At 39.3% G+C, this 22,258-nt stretch overlaps 2 protein-coding genes across 2 annotated transcripts in view; both read left to right on the top strand.

Moving 5' to 3' along the window:
- Pld5 (phospholipase D family member 5) overlaps nucleotides 1-22,258 on the top strand; it is a 377,182-nt gene that overhangs the window by 113,786 nt on the left and 241,138 nt on the right. The window lies entirely within an intron of this gene.
- On the top strand, nucleotides 16,551-17,529 carry LOC125359756 (histone deacetylase 2-like). The gene is given in 2 exon segments (XM_048357653.1): nucleotides 16,551-17,159; nucleotides 17,162-17,529. Coding segments are annotated over 2 exon segments (948 nt in total). The 5' UTR covers nucleotides 16,551-16,579.

The raw sequence follows: 22,258 nt of genomic DNA, 5'->3' as shown, positions 1-22,258 counted from the left end.
ATTTGAGGAATTAAATGAGAGGAAGGAGGAAGGAAGGGAAGAGACAGGGAGGTGCAGGGAAAGGGAAGATTGATTCCCAATATCTCCTTCCAGTGCACATCTCTCAAATACCTAACTTCCTTCCAACAGGACCATATACTAAATGGTCTGCCACCTTCCAATAGCACCAAAGGATGGGTACCAATCTTTGGGGGGATGCTCTAGATCTCAACTATAGCACCTTGGGTAATGAGCTGTAGATGGCATTTATAGTACCTTGGATAATCCCCAGCTGCTTTTTCCTCCACTAGGATCCTCATTTAGGCCCTCAACAGTACGTTCCAGAGTTGTTTGTATTTCCTCCTTGCATATCTGCTACTGACAATTTCACTTTATTATCTCAGTGAAGCAAGGCATGTCTTCCTTGAGTATTAAATCAAAACACGAGAAAGGCTGGGCCCCGATGGCTTATACCTGTAATCCTAGCTACTCAGGGTGCTGAGATCTGAGGATCACAGTTCAACACCAAACCCAGAAGAAAAGTCCACAATAAGAAATGGGCAAGTTGTGCCTCCCCCATGGCTGACAAGCCAAAAGTGAAAAACCTTGGTCTAGAGCCCATGGGCAGAATTTCCCTCCACATAGCTTGAACTGAAAGGTGATCTTTTGAAATTTTCAAAGGAGAGGAACTTCACAGTTTTCTTGACTCATCTCCATAATTATGAATCATCCTTCAGTGATAGAAAGCCAGGATTTAAGAACTACATTCTACATTCCCTGAAATCAGGCAGCAGACAATGGTACTGAAAACTCTGCACCCAGGGACACACATTGCTCCTCTTCCAAAAAAGGTGGGAGGGTGTTTAGTTGAGTTTATATGGTTTTAAGTAAATCTGTTCATTAATAAATGTTTTCTATCTGAGCAAATCTGATATTCTCCATGAACTGCTTCTATGCTTTACTGTGGTTTTCAAGGTTATGTTCAAAGCTTTTGTCTCAGTGGTTTCCAATTGGGGATGTGTGTGTGTGTGTGTGTGTGTGTGTGTGTGTGTGTGTGTGTGTGTGCATGTGCATGTGCGCATGCATGTCTGCGCATGTGCGCACATGCACATCCCTAAAGGGTACATGTGACAGAAAATGTGTGAGATATTTTATTATCAGAACTGGTCAGAAATTACTGACCTGCCCCCCCCCACACACACATGGGTAGTAGCCAGGGTGCTACTATAAGTGCCCTATAACACACAAAATAGCCTCACAGCAAAGCTAACCTGTCAATAGTTCAGACATGGCTTTTCTGCCTCTGGTCCTGTCCAACTCTCAACCCACCATTTTCCTATTTCAGTCTGGTACTCTTTTGAGCAGTGATAGAAAACTGTGGACTTGCACAACATGAAGTTACCAGTATTTGACAATTTTACCAGTATTTAACAATTTTGACCTTAAAAACCAAGAAATTCTCCAACTTTGCATGATCCCACAAAAGATTTGCAGTTTCATGAGTGCTGTTATGTGTTTCTTCTTTCCAAAATGCACTCCTCACTTATTTCTTACTCTTACATCTCTTGTAAAGCTCCAGCTAAATTCCACTTTCTCAGCAGCCATACTATGTGTTGTGTTCATGACATTGGCCCTTTTGTGTCTCACTGTGCTCTACATGGAACTACACGATGTCCTTTGTGCTTTGCACTCTGCTATCATGTCTCCTTATGCAGCCATCTCCTGGAGAAAGCTGAAGCCATGTCTGAACCATAAGGGACTCACTGCCAGCTGTCACTACCTACTTTACTACGCCTGTCCAGGCTTCAGCATAAAGTGTGATACCTCAGAGCCACTTCATAAATTGTCAATCAAGGAAGAAACAATCTGATTTGTCTGTTCCCATTGCCAATTGTTTCCATATCAGATTTGCTCATATAGAAAATGGATTAGCAGGGCTGGGGATATGGCCTAGTGGCAAGAGTGCTTGCCTCGTATACATGAGGCCCTGGGTTCAATTCCTCAGCACCACATATACAGAAAGTGGCCAGAAGTGGCGCTGTGGCTCAAGTGGCAGAGTGCTAGCCTTGAGCAAAAAACGAAGCCAGGGACAGTGCTCAGGCCCTGAGTTCACGGCCTAGGACTGGCCAAAAAAAAGAAAATGGATTAGCAGGGAACAAGCAGGCTATGTGGATGCCTACTGAGCTATTATAATAACCAGACAAAGGTGTGAAAAGAGGAAGGATGGTAGTAAGGAACATCAAAAAGAATGGAGATGACACAGGTTTGGAAATTCAATTATGGAAGTGTGCACGGTGGAAGGAAAAGGTAAGTAGAAGGGAGGATTCCTTTCTGGTTCCAAGAAAAAAAAAAAAAAAGCAAAAGGTAAGAAAGCAAGTAGAGTGATGGCTGGCTATCATTAAGAGAGTAAATATGTGTCATTATCAACATAAGTGTCTATTTACGAGGCTAAAGGAATAATGGTTGGAAATATTCCTGCCAGACTAAGATCAGGAATGTCAATTTCAATCTCCTTATTCTACTTCTGTTACTATAAAACTTCATAGTTAATCTTAGAGTCGGCATGATGGTAAGAATTGAAAAACATTGATTTTCCTAGTACCATGGAATGTCCATGTTCATTCCCATTCCAGGTCATGTCAAAGGCCTACTCCTTCAATCTGTAAGCTCAGCCTACTTCTCTTCTTAAGGTCTTCAAAATACTGTATTATGTTTTGTCTGCAGCAGCCCATCGTTTAAAACTGGAGCAATGCAGAGATTAGTAAGGGGCCTATGCAAGGAAAACATGCAAATTCATGAAACATTCTATATTAAAAAAAAAGTTACCAGGAAAACCTTCTAGGACTAATGTCCAGGCCTAATACATGGTTTGAGCTGCCTGATTTATTATCTCATGGTATCTAATATATCTTTTGATACATTTCATGATACTCCTCTACTTATACCACTACCCTCTGTGCTGTCAGCTCAGTAAGGTCTGGAACCTGTTTATCTTGACACTACTCTATCTCCAACACCTGGCATAGCCCTTGCCACTTATAGGTGGTCAACAGGGGGCTGAAGCTCGGCGTATTGCTTTTAACCAGCATGGGCAAGGCCCCAGGTTCTATCCACAATAATAATAATAATCATAAGAACAGAAAAAACAGGCTTGACTATCTCTTAAAATGTTTCAGGAGACTTGTGAGATTAGAGACACCGAGTTCCACACCTGGAATGTATGTATACACACACACATGCATGCACACACACACACGCACACACACACACACACACACACACACACACAAAGAAACTTGGAAGGAACTTTGGAGTTTGCCTATTCATACTCACACTGAGTGAGGAACTAAGGGAAGAAACAGAAAAATAGTCCACCTTAAGTCTGTTATTGAGGTTAGCCTTGTGATCAGAGGGAACCCATTCTCATTCCAGAGCTTCTAGACACATAGATGCCTCTCACAAACATCTATTGAGGAACTGATATGGAGAAGCCTGCACCATTGCCTCCTATCTCCTTGCTGAAGAGCTGGTCTTGGGAATCCATTGCCCGAGTAAGTTTCACTTGTGCTGTGTGATAGAGCAGGCACACCTGGTAGGCTTGAGAGGTATTCTGCCAGAAAAAAAGGGAGTCAAAGTCCACACAGATCTAGCTTCAATAACTATAGCCAAAAAGAGAGCTAGGACAAGTGGTAATTCTATACTCCTGGCAACTGGCCATCTAACCAGTACACTATTCAATGCTAAATTATGCCAAAGGCACTGCTGTATTGTATGTTCCCTGGAGATATGGTAAAGCATTTTTCGGAAATAAAAATCTATTTCTACATGTGTTATGTTTCTCAGACTGGTGCTTGGAGGAGTGGGTAGGTAAGATAAGGAGAGATTTTTCAGAAGACATTGCTGTAAAAAATGATGAAAAAATGGAGCAATTAACTTTTGCTTCTGGTCTTTTGTTAATCACAGTATTATTTACTACTGCAATAAATAATTGCTTGTGACTCCCCATCATTACTGGCTTTAAATGACTTCACTACCATTTTTTAATCATAGTATCACTTGATTAGTTCATAGGAGAATCACTCCCAGACTTTCCATTTCCCCCCATTTCACTGAACACTAGATGAAGAGTTATCTTTCATTCTAATGAAAATTTCTTCTTGAATGCTTTCATATTATAAGGAAAAACTGAGGTTGAACATTAAAGAACAAACTGTTTTGATTTATGGAGAAAAATTATCTCATCTTTCCCAAAAAGTTAAATCCATACTTCATAAACCAGTGCAAGTAGTGTGTGTGTGTGTGTGTGTGTGTGTGTGTGCATTTCTCCATCCCAGCTAAATAGGAAGTTAATGCTATGAATCTTCCACTAAATTAGTAAACATTATGTAAGCACCTATGTCATTATTTTACTCACATTTTAAATTATTTCCTTTTATGTTGTATAGAGCTTCCTTTTGTGTTGTATAGAGCTACTTTTCCTCATAAATACTTTTTAGCCTTTACATAAGAAATTGTAATGAATAACCCTTTAGAAAACCTCATTAATACAATGAAGGTCATTGTGGTAGAGATTTATGCAAAATGTGTCATATTTGCATTGATCTGCTTTTATTATGGAAGTTATACAACCATGACTAATCTTATTTATTCTGTTTATTCTGTGATTTATATAAATTGTATTCTACAGTGATTCTGTCACACACTAAACTGACTAACCTTGTGTTTTATACCATTCTCTCAGCATGAATAGGCTTGAAACTTCCTAGTCATTTTCTCAGAAGCCCCACTCACACTGACAGTGCTAAGATGTCAGAGAAGACCTGAACTGGAACAAAGGCTGACACCAAGCAGAAGGATGCTTTATATAGAAAATAAATAGGTGCTTTCTCCATACTTTAAAACATCAGCCCAGCTTCATTCATTTGTACCATGAATGTTTCCTAACCACCCTGATGTGCCAGTAGCTGTTGTAGCCATTGGAGTGTTGAAATTAAACAAAGACAGGATCCCTGCCCTGTAGGCCGATCTAGGGAGATAGGGAGGTGGGAAAATATCCACATGCAATTTGGTAATAGGTGCTTTACTTGGAGCCGTGAAGCAGATCAAGGAAAGAACTTTCAAAGTTGGCTTCTCTGAGATGATATTTAAACAGAGATCAAACTGACAGTATTGAAGAATCCAAAAGAACAGAGTTGTAGACAGAAGGAAGATAGTATATAGATAAGCCCCAAAGAAAGAACATAATGTTTAAGTGGAATCATCATTTTCATCTCCTATGTGCCTGAAGAATCCTAGATGAGAGAAATGATTGGATGTAGGTTTGGAAAATCTGTATAAAACATGTTCACGATGGTTTTCATAGGCTGTGGAAGGAATCTGTGTTTTATTCTGAGAGTTATAGGAAGGCTGATGAGATGGGGAGAGGTCAACATGATACTCTGATTGTAGAAGACCATTGGGGAAGCTGGCTGGACAATCAAATAAGGGGCAAGGGTGAGCACAAAAGGCCACTTTAGCAATCTAGGCAAGTGGCTAGCATGGTGTAGATGAGCTTGCCAGGGCTGGGAATGCAGAGATGTGCTCCAAATTTTGAATGTGTTCTGGAGATACTGATGATGGGGTTCAATGATGCAATCAATGTAAATCAAAGACAGAAGAGAATCAAGGAACCAGCTATAAGGATGAATGCCAGGGCCACTGACTGGAACAGGAACAATGAGAGAAGGAACAGAATGTGGGACACTTGTGTGTTATTCTCGTATCTGAGATGCTTAATAGATATCCAGATGCTGGATGGATAGGGAAAGATAATTCTGGAGCATGAGGGAAGAGGGCATAACCAGAAATATACATTCAGGTATTATTACTATTGGTATATAGATGATGCATATAGGATTGGATCAATTTACTGCACTCTATTTTATCTTGTATTTTATTGTTTTTCTAGTCCTGGGGCAGGAATTCGGGGCTTCATAATCACCTTCTTCATTTAAAGCTGGTACTCTACCACTTGAGTCACAAGCTCCATCTCCTCCTTTTTTTTGCTACTTATTTGGAGATAAGAGTCTTTCTGACTTGTCTGACTAAGAAGGCCTCAAATTGTAATCCTCAGATTGCCTCTTGAGTAGCTCGGATTACATGTGTGAGCCCCACCGCTGGATCATCACTGTAATCTTTATGGTTTCTTGTAACCCTGGGGTTTCCTTGTGCACTAAGAATGTGTTTCCTGTAGGCTTATGTTTTTTTATATCATTCTACTTTGCTTCCTATTTTGTACAGAAAAGGCTCATGCATATGGAACCCTTAAATGACAGAAGGTTCTCAAAGGAGCCTGGTGCTAGGAAAAGATCCTGAAACTTGGAGATGGAGAAGGTTGGCCTAAGGTCCAGGTTAAAGAACATTGGACTTAGGTACCTGACTGGGGTCTAGCAACTCCCACTTCAGCTTCAAGGTTTTTTTTTTACACTGAAAAATAGTAGAAATAGTTACCAATTCATGGATAACAAAATATTTGCATATATTATCGTTCTGTTTTAGGATGGTAATCATTCTGAGATATGCATCTTTGGGTTATTTTTTCACTGTGAAAACATCATAGATGGTGTCTACAAATATCTAGATGTATAATGGTTTGTTATTCATCATGGCTTCTTGATTGAATAAAGTGATTTGGTAAATGACAGGTATGAGCGAGCCTATTGCCTGCATAACAAACACAGCATACTATTGTACCCTAATATTTTTAAGTAAATGAAGTATTTTTTTAAGTTTTTATTATAAAACTTAAATGAAGTATTTTTGCATGCATAATTCTCTTGACTTTAACCTAAGCATCATATACATGCACACCAGTAACCACCATTTATCATCATTATGATGTATTGTGCTCATATATATATTGTATTGCTGTCTTTCTAAAATTAGCAATGCTGCTGTACACTCATGCCTGCAATCCTAGCTAGTCAGGAGGCTATGTTGTAAGGACAAAGGTTTGAAGCCAGCCTGGAAAGTCCAAAAGACCTTTAGCCACCAATTAAACACACACACACACACACACACACACACATACACACACACACATACACACACACACACACACACACACACACACACACACACACACAGCTTGCAGTGGAGCTGTAGCTCAAGTAGTAGAGCACTGAAAAGCTCAGGGACAGCACTCAGGCCCTGAGTTGAAGTCCCAGGTCTGGCACTCACACACAAACACACACAGATCTGCAGAGCAATAAGTTTGTTTACACCGTATTCACTCAAACATATGAAAGCAAACACACCCATGTAATGGTTTGTACTACAATGTCACTAGGTGATAGGAATTTTCCAGCCCCATTACAATCTTATAAAAATAACTGCAATACATGTGCTATGTTGTTGGTAGAAATGTTATGTGGTACAGAACTACCTAAATAGATTTTTGTCTATAGTAAGTGATTCACATATATATGATTAAAGTTATATTTTAATCTGCTTTTCTGGAGTGTTGAGATCAGGGACTAGGCATTTACCATTCAACAAAATATAAAGAATCAAAATTGTTTCAAATGCTGACAAGAGGTGCAGGAAATTGGTAAGACCCCTCATAACAGGGATGGAACCCAGAAATCAAGCGCGGATTTAAAGGAGCCATATCAAAAGGCCCACACCAAGTTTCTATGAAAATATTCCTGCCTCACAGATCATAGCCCAGCTTTCTCTTCATAATAAATCTGCAAGCTGGGACACAGAACTGTACACGATATACATTTTAATTCCTCACATGCTTGCTGCTGTGTTCCACACATAGTAGGAACTCAATAAATATTGTTCAGTTGGTTGAGAAAAGCTATAATAAGTGTCACTTGACTAGTGGTTTCCTCAGCATGAGTAGTGAGAATTTGTGTGAGAAGAAATAACAAAATGCCCTGGTTCAATCTAAACACTACTAAATCCAATTTGTTCTTAAAGAAAGACTTTGACACTCAGACTTACATATCTTGGGAATGCTTCCAAATTAAATGCATTCTGGACAAAAACCCCATAACTACAATTAAGAAACTGCTGGATATGAAAAATTAACTAAGCTCATTTGCTGTTTCTTAGAAGTAGAAGTGCTTCTAGAGGACAAATCCATATTTGTTCTCAAAAGTACTTTTAATCTTCATAAAACAGAGGGTATTCGTACTGATTAAACTGTTTAAACTGTTGTCTCTGGGCCTTGTGATGGTGAATGTAAAAAGACTAGTTCATTATGTTGCTTTGCCCAATATATACAAAATGAATGCCAAACTATTCAGACTTAATAAGGAAAAGAGTGAAGCAATACCATAGCATCTGTTTCTGACAGAAAACAAAGTTTACAAAAGGCTTCATTTGTAAGACTTCCCTGAGAGAATTCCTTACTCATTACTATCTGTTTTACTCCCTTCTATCATGGTGGGCAGTGCAGTAACATGTCAGGTCAGAGAGAGCCTGCTAGTTAGGAAGCTGCCTCCAATGCTCTAGTCCCACAAGGAATGGCCAGAGGAGTCCATCTGTTTTGTTCCAGCCACACCAATTTCCCTCTGAGCAGTAGTGCTGCTGTGGGCCAGGCCTGTCACTGTGGTTCTCTCTGCACATCACTTTCTAACCCAGGTCAGCAGATTCACAGCCAATGCCATCAAAAGAGGGAAGTAAGTTTGAAGGTTGATATTTGTCCAAGTACATTGCTCTTTGATAAACTCCTTCTTGTTCCCCAACACACCCAAGGCAGAGGAGAATGTGGCTGTAGTTGCCCTTGCATTTGGATTAATACTCATTTTATGCACATAAGCTTCCCTTTTTCTTAATTGTCCTTCTTAGACAACCAAATATGGAGTAACTCAGAAACCTTATGAAACTTCTTTTGACCACATTTTTTTGTTTTGATCTTTGTGTGGTTAAAAATTGAAGACATTGAGGGACGAGGTAACAAACAGTACAAGTAATGTATCCAATGCCTAACGTATGAAACTGTAACCTCTCTGTAATCAGTTTGATAATAAAAAATTGAAAAAAAATGAAGACATTCTTACAATTAAATGCTATATATCTACATCTATTCCAATAAACTAAATCCCCTCTGTCTATAGACAATAACTTCCTTTTGGTATTCTCCTAATTTTAATATCTTCAGCATTCATAAATTTCCTTTTTCAAAATAAAATCTCCATTTATCCCACTGATTTTCTATTTATTGTTCTGTCTTGTGCTGATATTGAAACAATGATTACCCTATTATATAACACCTTCACTCTTAATATTAAACTGTACAAATGCTACAGGCACTATAGCTTAAAACTCCAATTCTGAGGATCACTGAGTTTATTCTTCAGTTGTTCTTTGTCTCTTCTTGAGGGCTTTTGCATGATAAACTGAGGTTGCCTCATTAGAAGAAGCATGAGCTTCCTGCAGGCTCAGCCAGGAACATCTCTGATGAGTCTGACTTGAGACAGGTTTTGTGACCAGCTGCATACTGAAGTACAAAACTTTATATTTTGCCATGGCAGAATCAACATGGCATAAGATACTTTGTTCTGTTACTTTGTCTCTCTAAACTGTGTTTATAAACTCTATCATTTTTAACCTTTTGGTAATTAAAGAGTGCCATCAGGGTAATTTTGATCCTGGCATCAAATAATTTATGCTTTGTAGCTTTGCTCATACAATGTTTTGAATGTATATTAATTCGTTGGGCACCAACACCAATAGCTAATGCCTGTAAATCTAGCTACTAAGGACACTGAGATCTGGAGGATCATGGTTCAAAGCCAGCACAGGCAAAAAGGCATTGAAATACCAAGTCGCGAGAAGACCACCAAGAAGACCACCAAGAAGCCAGACGTTCCGAAATGCAAAAGCAAGGTTTTATTCAGGTGGGCCGCGGCTCGGGCCTCGTCCTAAACACCTTCACAGCAGAATTTAGGAGGAAGCCCCGAGCTGAAATTTCACAGGGTTTATATAGGCAAAAATCACAAAGTTACAGTAATTAGTAATTAGGTGTTGGAACAAAAGGATTATTGTCATTGACATTCTGGGGTGATTAGAGTTAGTATGGGGCTTCCAGCAAAGTTACAGCAATCAGTTGTTCAAACAAAAGGATATGGCAAATCTGATTGTCTCAGGGCTAGAGACATTCTGGGGTGGTTAGAGTTAGCAGGGGGGCTTCCTGCAAAGTTAATTAGTTCTTCACACCAGAAGATATGGCAAATCTGCTTGTCTCAGGGCTTACTTATCTCAGGCTAGCACAGTCATTTCCTAGAATCTATGGGAATCTAAGTCAGCTATAGAGCCTGATTTCAAAAGTTTATGATGTAGCAATTTTAGCACAAATGGTTTAGATTCAGCACAGCCAAGTTAGTTACTGGAATTCAGGGGGATTCTGGGTTACTTATAGTTTTAACAATCAACAAATGGGGGCTGCCTGAAAATAGAGTCATTTTGGCTTTTCAGCATGTGACACTCCATCTCCAATTCACCCACAAAATGATAGCTTGGAGGCATGGCTCAAGTGGTGAGGCATGGCTCAAGTGGTTAGGCATCAGCCAGCAAGCCAGCCAAACATGAGGCTGAGTTCAACTCCTAGTATTGGGAGAAGAAAAACATATTCTTTCATTTGTTTGTTGGATAATAAGAAAGAAAGGTTTGTGGTATAACTTCCATGTTTATCTGCCTAATTCCAATTTAAACACCACTATTTTAATGTTTTTATTTTGTTTTATATTTTAGTTAACTTGAGGTCTACTCTGGATAGATTTCCCTAAGTAGATCCCTTGACCATTTGCATGTGTATTCCTAGTAAGTACAGCACATCTTTTGTACAATGTAGTCAGTCATAGCATAAAGCCAAGTCTTTCAGATGAGATTATATGTCCTCAGTAGCTCATGAAAATAAGGGTTGTCTATGTTCAGGGTTACTGGGTTCCATGCAGAGCCAAGCTTGTCTGCTTCTTAAGGGATATAAATACACTGTGATCTCTGGTCATCATGGACAGATCATTGGTACAACACCTACTATTCAAGCATTTCATATCATTTTTACTTTGGGCAAAGAACCACATACAAAGTGTTAAATAGCATATTTACTTTTTGATCTGCTGCTAAGATACATACCATCAAATATTAAACAGAAATTTGTGCGATATATTTACTTTTTCCTAGCACAGTGAGTGTTCCATCACTTCATGGGAATTTTAGTAGACATTTTTAGACATCATGTACAACCCTGGTAACTCATATCTAAACAGAGTTCTTCTTTGCAAGGCACATACACATTACCTGTTTTATTGGGTTTATTTAGGCAAATTATTGTAGGCAATTGAAACCTTTTTTAAGTATAAGATGTGTATTAAATTGCAAAGCTTCTTTTTAATAATTAGAAAATTAGCCAGAAAATAACATACACACCAGGGGGCTGGAATTTAACATTTATGAATAATTGTATTTTCATACCTGAATTTTTATCTCTGTAAGGAGTGGGCACTTAAGCCAGCAGCAAATGGAAACTAACTGTACAGAATGCATCTTCATGATTTATTTTCATAAAATACACAACTAGAAATAGATACCAATTGCAACAGGTAAGAATATAGTCAAGAGAGTGAAGTCCTGGGAAGACTAATCCAAAAATAGAAACGTAAATTCTATAAATGTCAAAGTGGAATTTTAATGTCTATGGATGCAATGCCTCAGGACATGGACATTGTTGAAATATATGGGGGTTTGCAGTAGACTCAGTAGCAAAGCACATGTCTTAGAGAAGCCTCTATCACTGAACAGCCCCTATCAGAAAAGAAGCCCTGCTGTGGGATTTTTATTTTCTAGGATGAGTCAGATAGTAGTTACCTTGTATTTTAACAACTATGCAAAAACAGTACCTGAAAGATACCGCAGAAAAAAATGCAATGGATCTTTTCCAAAGGCTTGCCCCACTGTAACAGTGGTATAAGCAAAGCTGTGCTTGAAAGCAATGAAAGCTTTTTGTGTGTGTGACTTATGTTTAAGATTATACAAAGTGTGAATTTAACTTTATTTTCAAATTTTAAAATGGCCATGCATAGCATTTTTCTAGTCTTGGCAAGATTTAGCCCTCCTGAGGATGTCCAAAATACTAGAACTAAGGAGAATAAGTTGGCAGGTTCTGTGTTAATGGTAATAAATACAGATTCCATTAACAATAAAAAGTAAAACAAAGCTTATACAGAAACTTCCAGAATAGCAAAGACAAAATAAAACAACAACAATAAACACAATAAAAAGAAACATAAAACAAAAATGGATCAAAGTAGAAACCCCAATTAGGAGAAAAGGCTTGGGGAAAGGGATAATGGATGTAAATGAAAAGCAAGGTAAGAGGTATTTGATATGAAAATGAAGATGTAGAAGAATTTATTAAAGATGCCAAAGTCTTAAATGCTAAAAAAAAATTGGAAAATTTACTTTTAAAAATTAGATAAATGAAAAAAAATTGAAGTGATTGGTAATGAGTAAGGGAAATTCAAGATAAAAAGAGTAGGATTTAAGTCATGACTATAATCCTAACTACTCAGGAAGGTGAAATTGAGGATCTGGCCTCAAGGCCAGGCAGGGCAGGAAATTCCAATTAGCCAGCAAAACTTCCAGAATTAGGAGCTATAGCTCAAGAGTTAGAGTATCTACTCTTAGTTAAAAGGTACAGTGCTCAGACATATTCTTTCCTTCTGAGATCTCGTTTAGTTCCATGAAATTATATGCCAGATGTAATGCTGATGATGTCACTATTTACTATTTACCTGGCATTGTCAATTGAATATTCAATTCTAAATTTTAATATTCTAAAATTAGAAGGCTCAAATATTCTATAATATACCCCTTAATTTGCCCTTCATCCTAAACATCTTTTGTGCCATTTATCTTCCTTCCTCTGTCCTAATCCCCATCACCCACTGCCCAAGTCAAACCCTAGGAAGCTTCATTATGCCTCTTGGTCCTCACAACTCACCAACAGCCAACCCATTATACAATTGTGTAATTCTCACCCACACTTTAGCTCTTATTATTTTTCTTATATAAACTAGTGATCAAGTTGGCTTATAGCTGTTCTGATTCATCTTTTATTTTATTTTTTCTTCAGGGGTGGGTGTTGCAGCCCTGTGTGGGGCCTTTCTGCATCAGCCCTCTGGAGGAGGCTTGAACCTGGGTAACTGTAACGACAAAAATCAGGACACTGGGGATGCAGAGGCGAGTGAACCAATGCACACTTTATTTTAAGAGGGCCAGGGTTTATATATGGTTAGAAATAAGTTTACAAATTCAAGAGTAAAATTAAAACAGAAAGATATACATATGAATGCATGGCTGCAGATATCACTACAACAAAGGATCAGGCCAGTCAAGGCAATACTCTATCACCTAGCTGATTATCTTTGACAATTGACTTCCCTACATACTGTAAAAGCCCTTCCCCAGAGCAGCTGGGCAAACAAGTCTACCCAAAGACTCTCTATTCAGGGAAGTAGAGTCTCATGACCAAATGGTTTCTTTGGGCCATCAAACACAGAAAATGCCTTAGCAAAGGCATCCGTTTGTGGGCCTTTGGCATTCCAAGAGGCTTGGCAGAGACGAGTCCATCACAGGTCAGAGAAACATTCTCCCACAGGTGGGGACCGAATCCAAGGCTTGTATATGCGAGGCAAGTGCTCCATCTCCAGACCTGAGTCACTCTGCTCTTTTGTAATCTCTTCTCCACCAGTAGCAATACAAATCATTTTTAAAAGTTTGAGCACTGTTTATATTTTTCCTTTCCTAATATTCTTGAGTTCACTGTCATGCTTGGTACTAAGTAAAGAAGCCATGTGAGGTAGGTGCTAGGAGCCAGATAGGCAGGGTTGGAAGGTAGATTACATAGTAGGAAACTATACATAAAAATATTGGAGATATTGGTACATGTCTTAATATCACAGAAGACAATTGTTGGAAGTACAAAAGAGGAATGCAGAAATGAATTGGATATTGTTTGGAACTGGAATTCTAGATGTGGCAATAGATACATAGTTTTTACTATGCAGATCTATTCATTGAGCAAACGTCAAACTTATTTTGAAGGGCATTCTATGAAAGGGATGTCCTGAAATCTTCAATGAGATTATGAAAGTCATAGAATTACTGGAATTCCGAACTGGAGAAATGTGATCGCTAGGGTGGTACAGGATCCTGGACTAGCCTCATTAGTTATTAATTAAGCAACGTTTAAATGGAATCTGTAAATCACTGATTTACTTTTTTTTTTTGCAGTAATGGTGTTTGAACTCAGGGCCCTGCATTTGCCAAGCAAATGCTTCTACAGATATGCCATCAGTGCCTAATTTACTGGATTTCGATGACTGTTCACTATGGCTATTTAGCATCCTTGTATAAGGAGATGTTCTTGCTTTGAAGAAATACTACTCAAGAAAAATGGTACATAAAGTGTGCAACCTACTTGTAGATGCTTCGAGGTAAAATCAAGCTTAGTGAACCAATAACACTCTGTTACCACAGTGAGAAGAAAACCCTACAGATTTCACATCTCGAATATTGAAATTTGGCCCCTAAGAATGACAAACAGTAAAGGAGGAAGCTGTTCCTCCACATGGCCTACCTTGTGGCCCGGAAGGAGCAAAGACAGCAGCAGGAAAAAGATGAGTTCCGAGGGCCTGCTAGCAGGGACTTCCAAACAATCCCCGGAGATCTGGTTAAGAATGGTCTCAGGAGCTCATAGAAAGAGAGAGGGAAATGCAGTACTAGAAAAAGCTCTAGGAGAGAGTCGACACAGACAAAATGGCAGGGCATCTGGTCAACTTCCAAAGTGAGGAGAAGGTTACCACCATGCTGGTGGCCAGGGGCCTGCAAGTACAGAACATGAGCACCTCTGGTTTCTGCCCTCACCACCAGCGGCCTCTGCCCTCATCACCAATAGTGTCTGCTTTCATCACACCTTCCAATGTTCTCACATATCACGAAATCAACACCTTCAGCTTTCATCTCCCTTCTCCAAACTTATGGGCATTCTAGGTATCCTGCAAGAGAGTGGGAAGCCTGAGTCACTGTGCTACCTAGTGTCTGCCCATGAACAGCTATAACTTCCGGTACCCACAGCAACGTGAAGCCATGATATTCCCTCCCACTACTATGCGTGGGTCAGCCTTTTCATTCTTCATACAATGCTGGCTCTTATGGAAGGCCGTGTGGACATCTTTTTGATGCCTCTCAAGGTGACCTCAGCACTCACCTATCTTCTTCCTGGGAGCAGAGGTCAAGAGAAGCTGCTTGTCTTGGTCCACCTGTGCTGCAGCTACGAACTTAGTAACACCACATCCCAAGAAGCAGCTTGAGATCTGTGCCTCATCTAGGCTACTAAGTCTTAACCTTTAAAACTAAGATTATGGCAGGGACTCCTCAGAATCTTTTGGTTTGCCTTAGTTATTCCCTGGTTTTCCTTTTTAATTTTATTTTAAAAATCTGCCAGCCACCTCCCACTTCTATCCCACCTTGCGCCTCCTTATCCTCGTGCTAGGTCCTTACTTGATTCCTTCTTGCAATGCCACCAAAAGGCGGATGATGAGGAAATGTCTGATTTTACTTGGTAAAGTCTGACAAATTTGTACTCATATGGGTCCTTATTTCAGTTAACTTTGGGCTATTTAAGGAAATTTGTAGTTTGACGTCTTCTTAAATATGAATATGCAAGATATTTATACTCTTTTTTTTTTTTTTTTTGGCCAGTCCTGGGGCTTAGACTCAGGGCCTGAGCACTGTCCCTGGCTTTGTTTTGCTCAAGGCTAGCACTCTGCCACTTGTGCCACAGCGCCACTTCTGGCTATTTTCCGTATATGTGGTGCTGGGGAATCGAACCCAGGGCCTCATGTATATGAGGCAGGCACTCTTGCCACTAGGCCATATCCCCAGCCCCGATATTTATACTCTTTTTTTTTTTTTTTTTTTTTTGGCCAGTCCTGGGGCTGGACTCAGGGGCTGAGCACTGTCCCTGGCTTCTTTTTTTTTGCTCAAGGCTAGCACTCTGCCACTTGAGCCACAGCGCCACTTCTGGCCATTTTCTGTATATGTGGTTCTGGGGAATCGAACCCAGGGCCTCATGTATACGAGGCAAGCACTCTTGCCACTAGGCCATATCCCCAGCCCGATATTTATACTCTTGATAAGCCCTTAATTGGTATCACAAATGCATGCAATGTAATTTGTGCTGGAAATAAAGCAAAACCATTCAAGAAGAGAGTGTGCCTCTTTACCAAAGCATTAAGAATTCAAATTCTGTAGAATGTGAGAATGGAAAGTAGATTATCACAAACATTTGAATTTTGTTTTTTAAAAAATTGTGGAATATGGCGCGTTGGCGCCGCTGCCGCCCCCCCCCCCTCCCCCGCCTCCCTCTCCATGGTCTCGGCGCCTCAGCCAGGCGGTTCCAAGTCATCCGTGGCAGGCCTCCCGCCCTCAGGCCGACCTCCTCTCCCCTGCAGGACCAGCCCCTCGGTCCTTTCCTAGCCGCAGCGGCAGCCCTAGCAGTGAGAGGAGGAGCCGGAGCCGGGAGGCAGAGGCGGCCGTCGAGCCCATGGGGTACAGTCAAGGAGGCGGCAAGAAGAAAGTCTGCTACTATTACGATGGTGATACTGGAAATTATTATTATGGACAGGGTCATCCCACGAAACCACACAGAATTCAGATGACTCATAACTTGCTGTTAAATTATGGTTTATACAGAAAAATAGAAATATATAGGCCCCATAAAGCCACTGCTGAAGAAATGACAAAGTATCACAGTGATGAGTATATCAAATTAATACGGTCAATAAGACCAGACAACATGTCTGAGTATAGTAAACAGATGCAGAGATTTAATGTTGGAGAAGATTGTCCCGTGTTTGATGGGCTCTTTGAATTTTGTCAACTCTCCACTGGTGGTTCAGTTCGTGGGGCTGTGAAATTGAACCGACAACAAACTGATATGGCTGTCAACTGGGCTGGAGGATTACATCATGCCAAGAAATCGGAAGCATCAGGATTCTGTTATGTGAATGATGTTGTGCTTGCTATCCTTGAGTTACTTAAGTATCATCAAAGGGTCTTATATATTGACATAGATATCCATCATGGTGATGGTGTTGAAGAAGCTTTTTATACAACAGATCGTGATGACTGTTTCCTTCCACAAGAGACTTGAGGGATACTGGTGCTGGAAAGGGCAAATATTATGCTGTCAATTTTCCAATGAGAGATGGTATAGAGGATGAGTCATATGGGCAGATATTTAAGCCTATCATCTCAAAAGTGATGAAGACGTATCAACCCAGTGCTGTGGTATTGCAATGTGGTGCAGATTCATTATCTGAGGATAGACTTGGTTGCTTCAACCTAACAGTCAAAGGTCATGATAAGTGTGTAGAAGTTGTAAAAACTTTTAACTTACCATTGTTGATGCTTGGGGGAGGTGGATACACAATCTGTAACGTTGCAAGATGTTGGACATATGAGACAGCGGTTGGGAACTCTGTGTTGTTTTGATTTCCATTTCTTTTATGGTCAGAGATGTTTACCATTTCCTCGTTTAGTTCTTGGCTATTCGTATTTCCTCTGAAGAGAAGTCCCTCTTTAAGTTTTTAGCCCTCTGTTAATGGGGTTGTTTCCTGGGGGTTTGTTATTGGGGAATTTAATTCCAAGATATAGAAATAAGAGGTTCTTATTATGTCCTGGATCTAATTTTTTCTCCTTTCATTTCTCTTAGTTTTCTCTACCTTGTGTCTTATATATAAGAAGGGAAAGAGAATCACAGAAACAGCAAGCAGGTCAAAGGATGAATTAATGGAACAATAATACTTACTTGACATCGGTGAATATGAACCTTACATGGTTGGGAGGGGAGGGTTTAGGGAAAGGTAAGCAGGAGAAAATGAGGTAAGGGGTAACCATGTTTAAAAACAAATGTAATCATGACCTTACTTATGTAACTGTAACCCCCCTGCTCATCACCTTTTTTTTTTTTTTTTGGCCAGTCTTGGGCCTTGGACTCAGGGCCTGAGCACTGTCCCTGGCTTCTTCTTGCTCAAGGCTAGCACTCTGCCACTTGAGCCACAGCGCCACTTCTGGATGTTTTCTGTATATGTGGTGCTGGGGAAAAGAACCCAGGGCCTCATGTACACAAGGCAAGCACTCCTGCCACTAGGCCATATCCCCAGCCCGTCATCACCTTTTTAATAAAGATAAAAACATTAATGGAATATCAACAGGAGAAAAAAGATGAAATGGTTTCTCATTGTTCTCAAAGTACTTTGAACACAGACGTGGTGAAATCTGAAGATGCACCAATATGCTTAAATCTGACATGTTAAAGATCAAAATTATTCAAAAGTTATCTGGACTTTAGTAATCTATTTAGAAATTAGGTGAAGAAATACATAGACTAGGATGGGCTCAAGGGGTGATAGGATAAAACAGGTGGGACAACAAGGAAGGGAATTCAGATTGATAACCCATTGTAAGTGGGAAATTTCCTAGTGATCTCTTGTATTATCTAAATGCATAAGAAAATTTCATACTGTCCAATATTTGCAACAGCAATGAACTTTAAAGAGTGTTAGCCTTGAAATATCCCATTGATCATTAATAGACCCAAAGATAACCCAGAGTTTTAGAGGATATGGTGTGGATTTATACCTCTGTTTCATAGAGATTTGATAATATTGAACTGTATAATGGAAGTTAGGAGGCAGAATAAAAGCAAGTAGTTGGGACACTACAATGCAAGTGATGTATCTCAGCCTTTCAAGAAGGTCTTTTGTTGGACTGGGGATATGGCCTAGTGGCAAGAGTACTTGCCTCCTATACATGAAGCCCTGGGTTCGATTCCCCAGCACCACATATATAGAAAACGGCCAGAAGTGGCACTGTGGCTCAAGTGGCAGAGTGCTAGCCTTGAGCAAAAAGAAGCCCGGGACAGTGCTCAGGCCCTGAGTCCAAGGCCCAGGACTGGCCAAATAAAAAAAAAAAAAAACAAAAAAAAAAGGTCGTTTGCAAAAACATGGTGACAGCAGTGGAAAATGTATGAGGGCAAAGCATAATTGTTGAAAAGAAATGCCAGAAAAAGAAATAGAAGCTACAACAAAATTGGAACATAAAATGTGTTTTTGTTTTTGTTTTTAAGATCGTAGAAACTTTTTAATAAAAGTTGGAAATGAAAACAAAGGAGTGCAGAGAGCCTTGTTATCACATGTCAAATATTACTCCTTTTCTGGATGCTATTTTATCCAATTTTCAGGGGAAGTTTTTCATATCATTACAAATCCTGGAACATATTTTCTCCTCTCTTCTTCAGCGTTTGGTTTATTAGTTGTGGATATTTGTTCCCCACCCCAAGCAAACATATATACACAAGGTTTTATTTGCACAATCCCATGGCATTAGAGGTAGGAGCTGAGATTGGTTTGAGAGACAGCTAAAACCAGGTAGATACAGAGCGGAATAGGCCATGAGGCTGAGGTCTGAGCCCTCCAGTGCCTTGGTGGATTCCATTCTACTGTAGCATGAGAACTATCAGAAAGGGAGGTGAGTAACTTACTGGAAATGCAACCATGGTTTGTGAGTGATCCCATGAATACAGCAGACTAGCAGATGAAAGGTGTAACATGCCTGTATAAATATAGGTAGAAGTCTGTTGACAACAAGTCCCCCTTTGGCTGGCCAAATGAATTTAGCTAGTTGATCCCTAGACAGAAGAAGCAAGGAGTAGCACTTGAAATTGGTTAGTAATAGTTTCCTGGAACACTGAAGGAAATTTTAAAATATAGGACCCCAGTGACCAAGATGACAGGAAGCTATATAGGAATCTTGGACAGTTTAGTGGGGAGTTCTGAATTGGGAAGTAAAGCTACCAAAGTCTATACTTACCAGTTGTCTTTTTTCTTAAAATTTATATGATATACATATTATAAACTTTGCCATTTTGTTTCATTTTTTTTCAGTTGTGGGGCTTTAACTTAGGGCCTGGGCACTGTCCCAGAGTCCTTTTCTGCTCAAAGCTAGCACTTGAGCTACAGCACCACTTCCAATTTTTGAGTGGCTTATTGGTAATAAGAGTCTCATGGGGACTTTCCTGCAATCCTCAGATCTCAGCCTCCTGAATAGCTGGGATTACAGGTATGAGCCATCAGCACCCAGCTCATTTTGACTATTTTTAACTATTAACAACTTTATTTATCTTACTAGCTATGTCCTTTGCCATGCAGAAGTTCTGCTGTTCAATGCAATCTAATTTGTCCAACCTTTCTTTGATTTTTTTTTTGTGATTCTGGACCTTTATTAAGAAACTTTTGACCTGTGCCTCCTTAAGAAGCTCTAATGTTTCTCCTATTCCTTCCTATAATGTTTTCAGGGTGTCTGCTTTTACCTCAAGATCTTCCATCCAGTTGGAATTGATTCTGGTTCAGGATGATAATATAAGGATCTAGCTTTAGTTTTGTGCAGGGGTTTAACCAATTTTTCCAGCACCATTTGTTGCAGAGGCTTTTTTTCATCCTTCCTATTTTTTGGCTTCCTTATCAAAATAGGTTAACTTCTGGGTCTTCAGTTCTATTCCATTGGTCCTCAGGCCTGTTCTTGTACTTAGCTGTTTTTATTACTATAGCTTAGCACAGTATTTGTACTATTAAACACAGTCATGTTTCACTACCATGAGCAAGCACTATCCATCAGAAAATCTATTCTTGCAAATCTGAAATTCTGTACCCATTAAACAATTGATCTTTATCCTTCCCTGCCATTTCCCTAGCCTCTGGTAATTGTTATTCTGCTGTCTCTGTAACCATTAAACAGTTCTTCCCATTCTTCCCTTCCTCTTTCCTAGCCCCTGGTAATTGCTTTCCTGCTTTCTGTTTCTATGACCCTTTTTCTTTTAGGAATTGTGCAAATGGAATTATATATCATTTGTCCTTTAATATCAGTGTTAGTATAATGTTTTCAAAGTTAATCCATTGTTTTAAACATGTCAGAATTATCTTCCCCTTGTGATGAGTGAGAATTAGTTGGATATATGTACCATGTTTGTTCATCCATTCATCTGATCATTTGAGTTGTTTTTGCCTTTTGGCAATTGTGGATCATGCTCTTCTGAACACTGGCATACAAATCTGTGATGTATACCCTGCCTTTCCTTCTTTGGGGTGTATCGTAGCCACCATTATCCATAGTTTTATGATCAATTGCAGTCCAAAAATATGAAATGAGGGGCTGGGAATATGGCCTAGTGGCAAGAGTGCTTGTCTCGTATACATGAGGCCCTGGGTTCAATTCCCCAGTACCACATATATAGAAAATCGCCAGAAGTGGTACTGTAGCTCAAGTGGCAGAGTGCTAGCCTTGAGCAAAAAGAAGCCAGGGACAGTGCTCAGGCCCTGAGTCCAAGGCCCAGGACTGGCAAAAAAAAAAAAAAATGAAATGAGACAACCCAGAAATGAATAGTCCGTAGATTTGACCTCAGCAGTTCTATAATATCTTATTACCTCATTGTGCCTACATTATTCACCGCACTTCATCTCATCAAGGAGGCATTGTGTCATCCTACAGCACAAAAAGCTAAAGGGTACAATGCAAGATAGTTTGAGAGAGAAGTCACATTTATATATCTCATTAGAGTATGTGATTGTAATTGTTCTATTTGATTACTAACACTGCTATTAATCTCTAAATTTATAAATGAAACTATCGTACTCCTATAGACATGAAATAACATAATTACCATGTATAATAAAAAGTAACATTGTATATATGTAACTTTATAATATATACAATTACATTATATGTGTGCACATATATATGGGATATATATGGATATAAATGGGATATAAATATATGTATATAAGTGTACACACACATAACACACATATATATTTGGGATTTTCATACTTATCTTTTATGGCTAACAGAGGTACTACTATATATCTGGAAGTGCGATTACTGAATTATTTAGTGATTATAGTTTTCAGTTTTGTGAGAAATGACCATGTTATATTTTCTAGTGACTGTTTTGTTTTACCTTCCAACCAAGAGCGTTCCAGTCTCACCATATCTTTACAAATATTATTGTTTTTGTTTTTTTTATACTGACCATTTTGATGGGTGCATTTTATTGTAGTCTTCACTTATTTTCCTATTGTGAAGCTGAGTATCCTTTTACATCCTTATTGACTATATGTATATCTTCTTTAAATATGGCCATTGAAGTCTTGTTCATCTTCCAATT

Source organism: Perognathus longimembris, chromosome 11 (genome assembly GCF_023159225.1).
Source record: "Perognathus longimembris pacificus isolate PPM17 chromosome 11, ASM2315922v1, whole genome shotgun sequence".
Classification (NCBI taxonomy): Eukaryota; Metazoa; Chordata; class Mammalia; order Rodentia; family Heteromyidae; genus Perognathus; species Perognathus longimembris.
The sequence above is the reverse complement of the archived record's forward strand: the minus strand, read 5'-3'. Positions and strand labels throughout refer to the sequence as shown.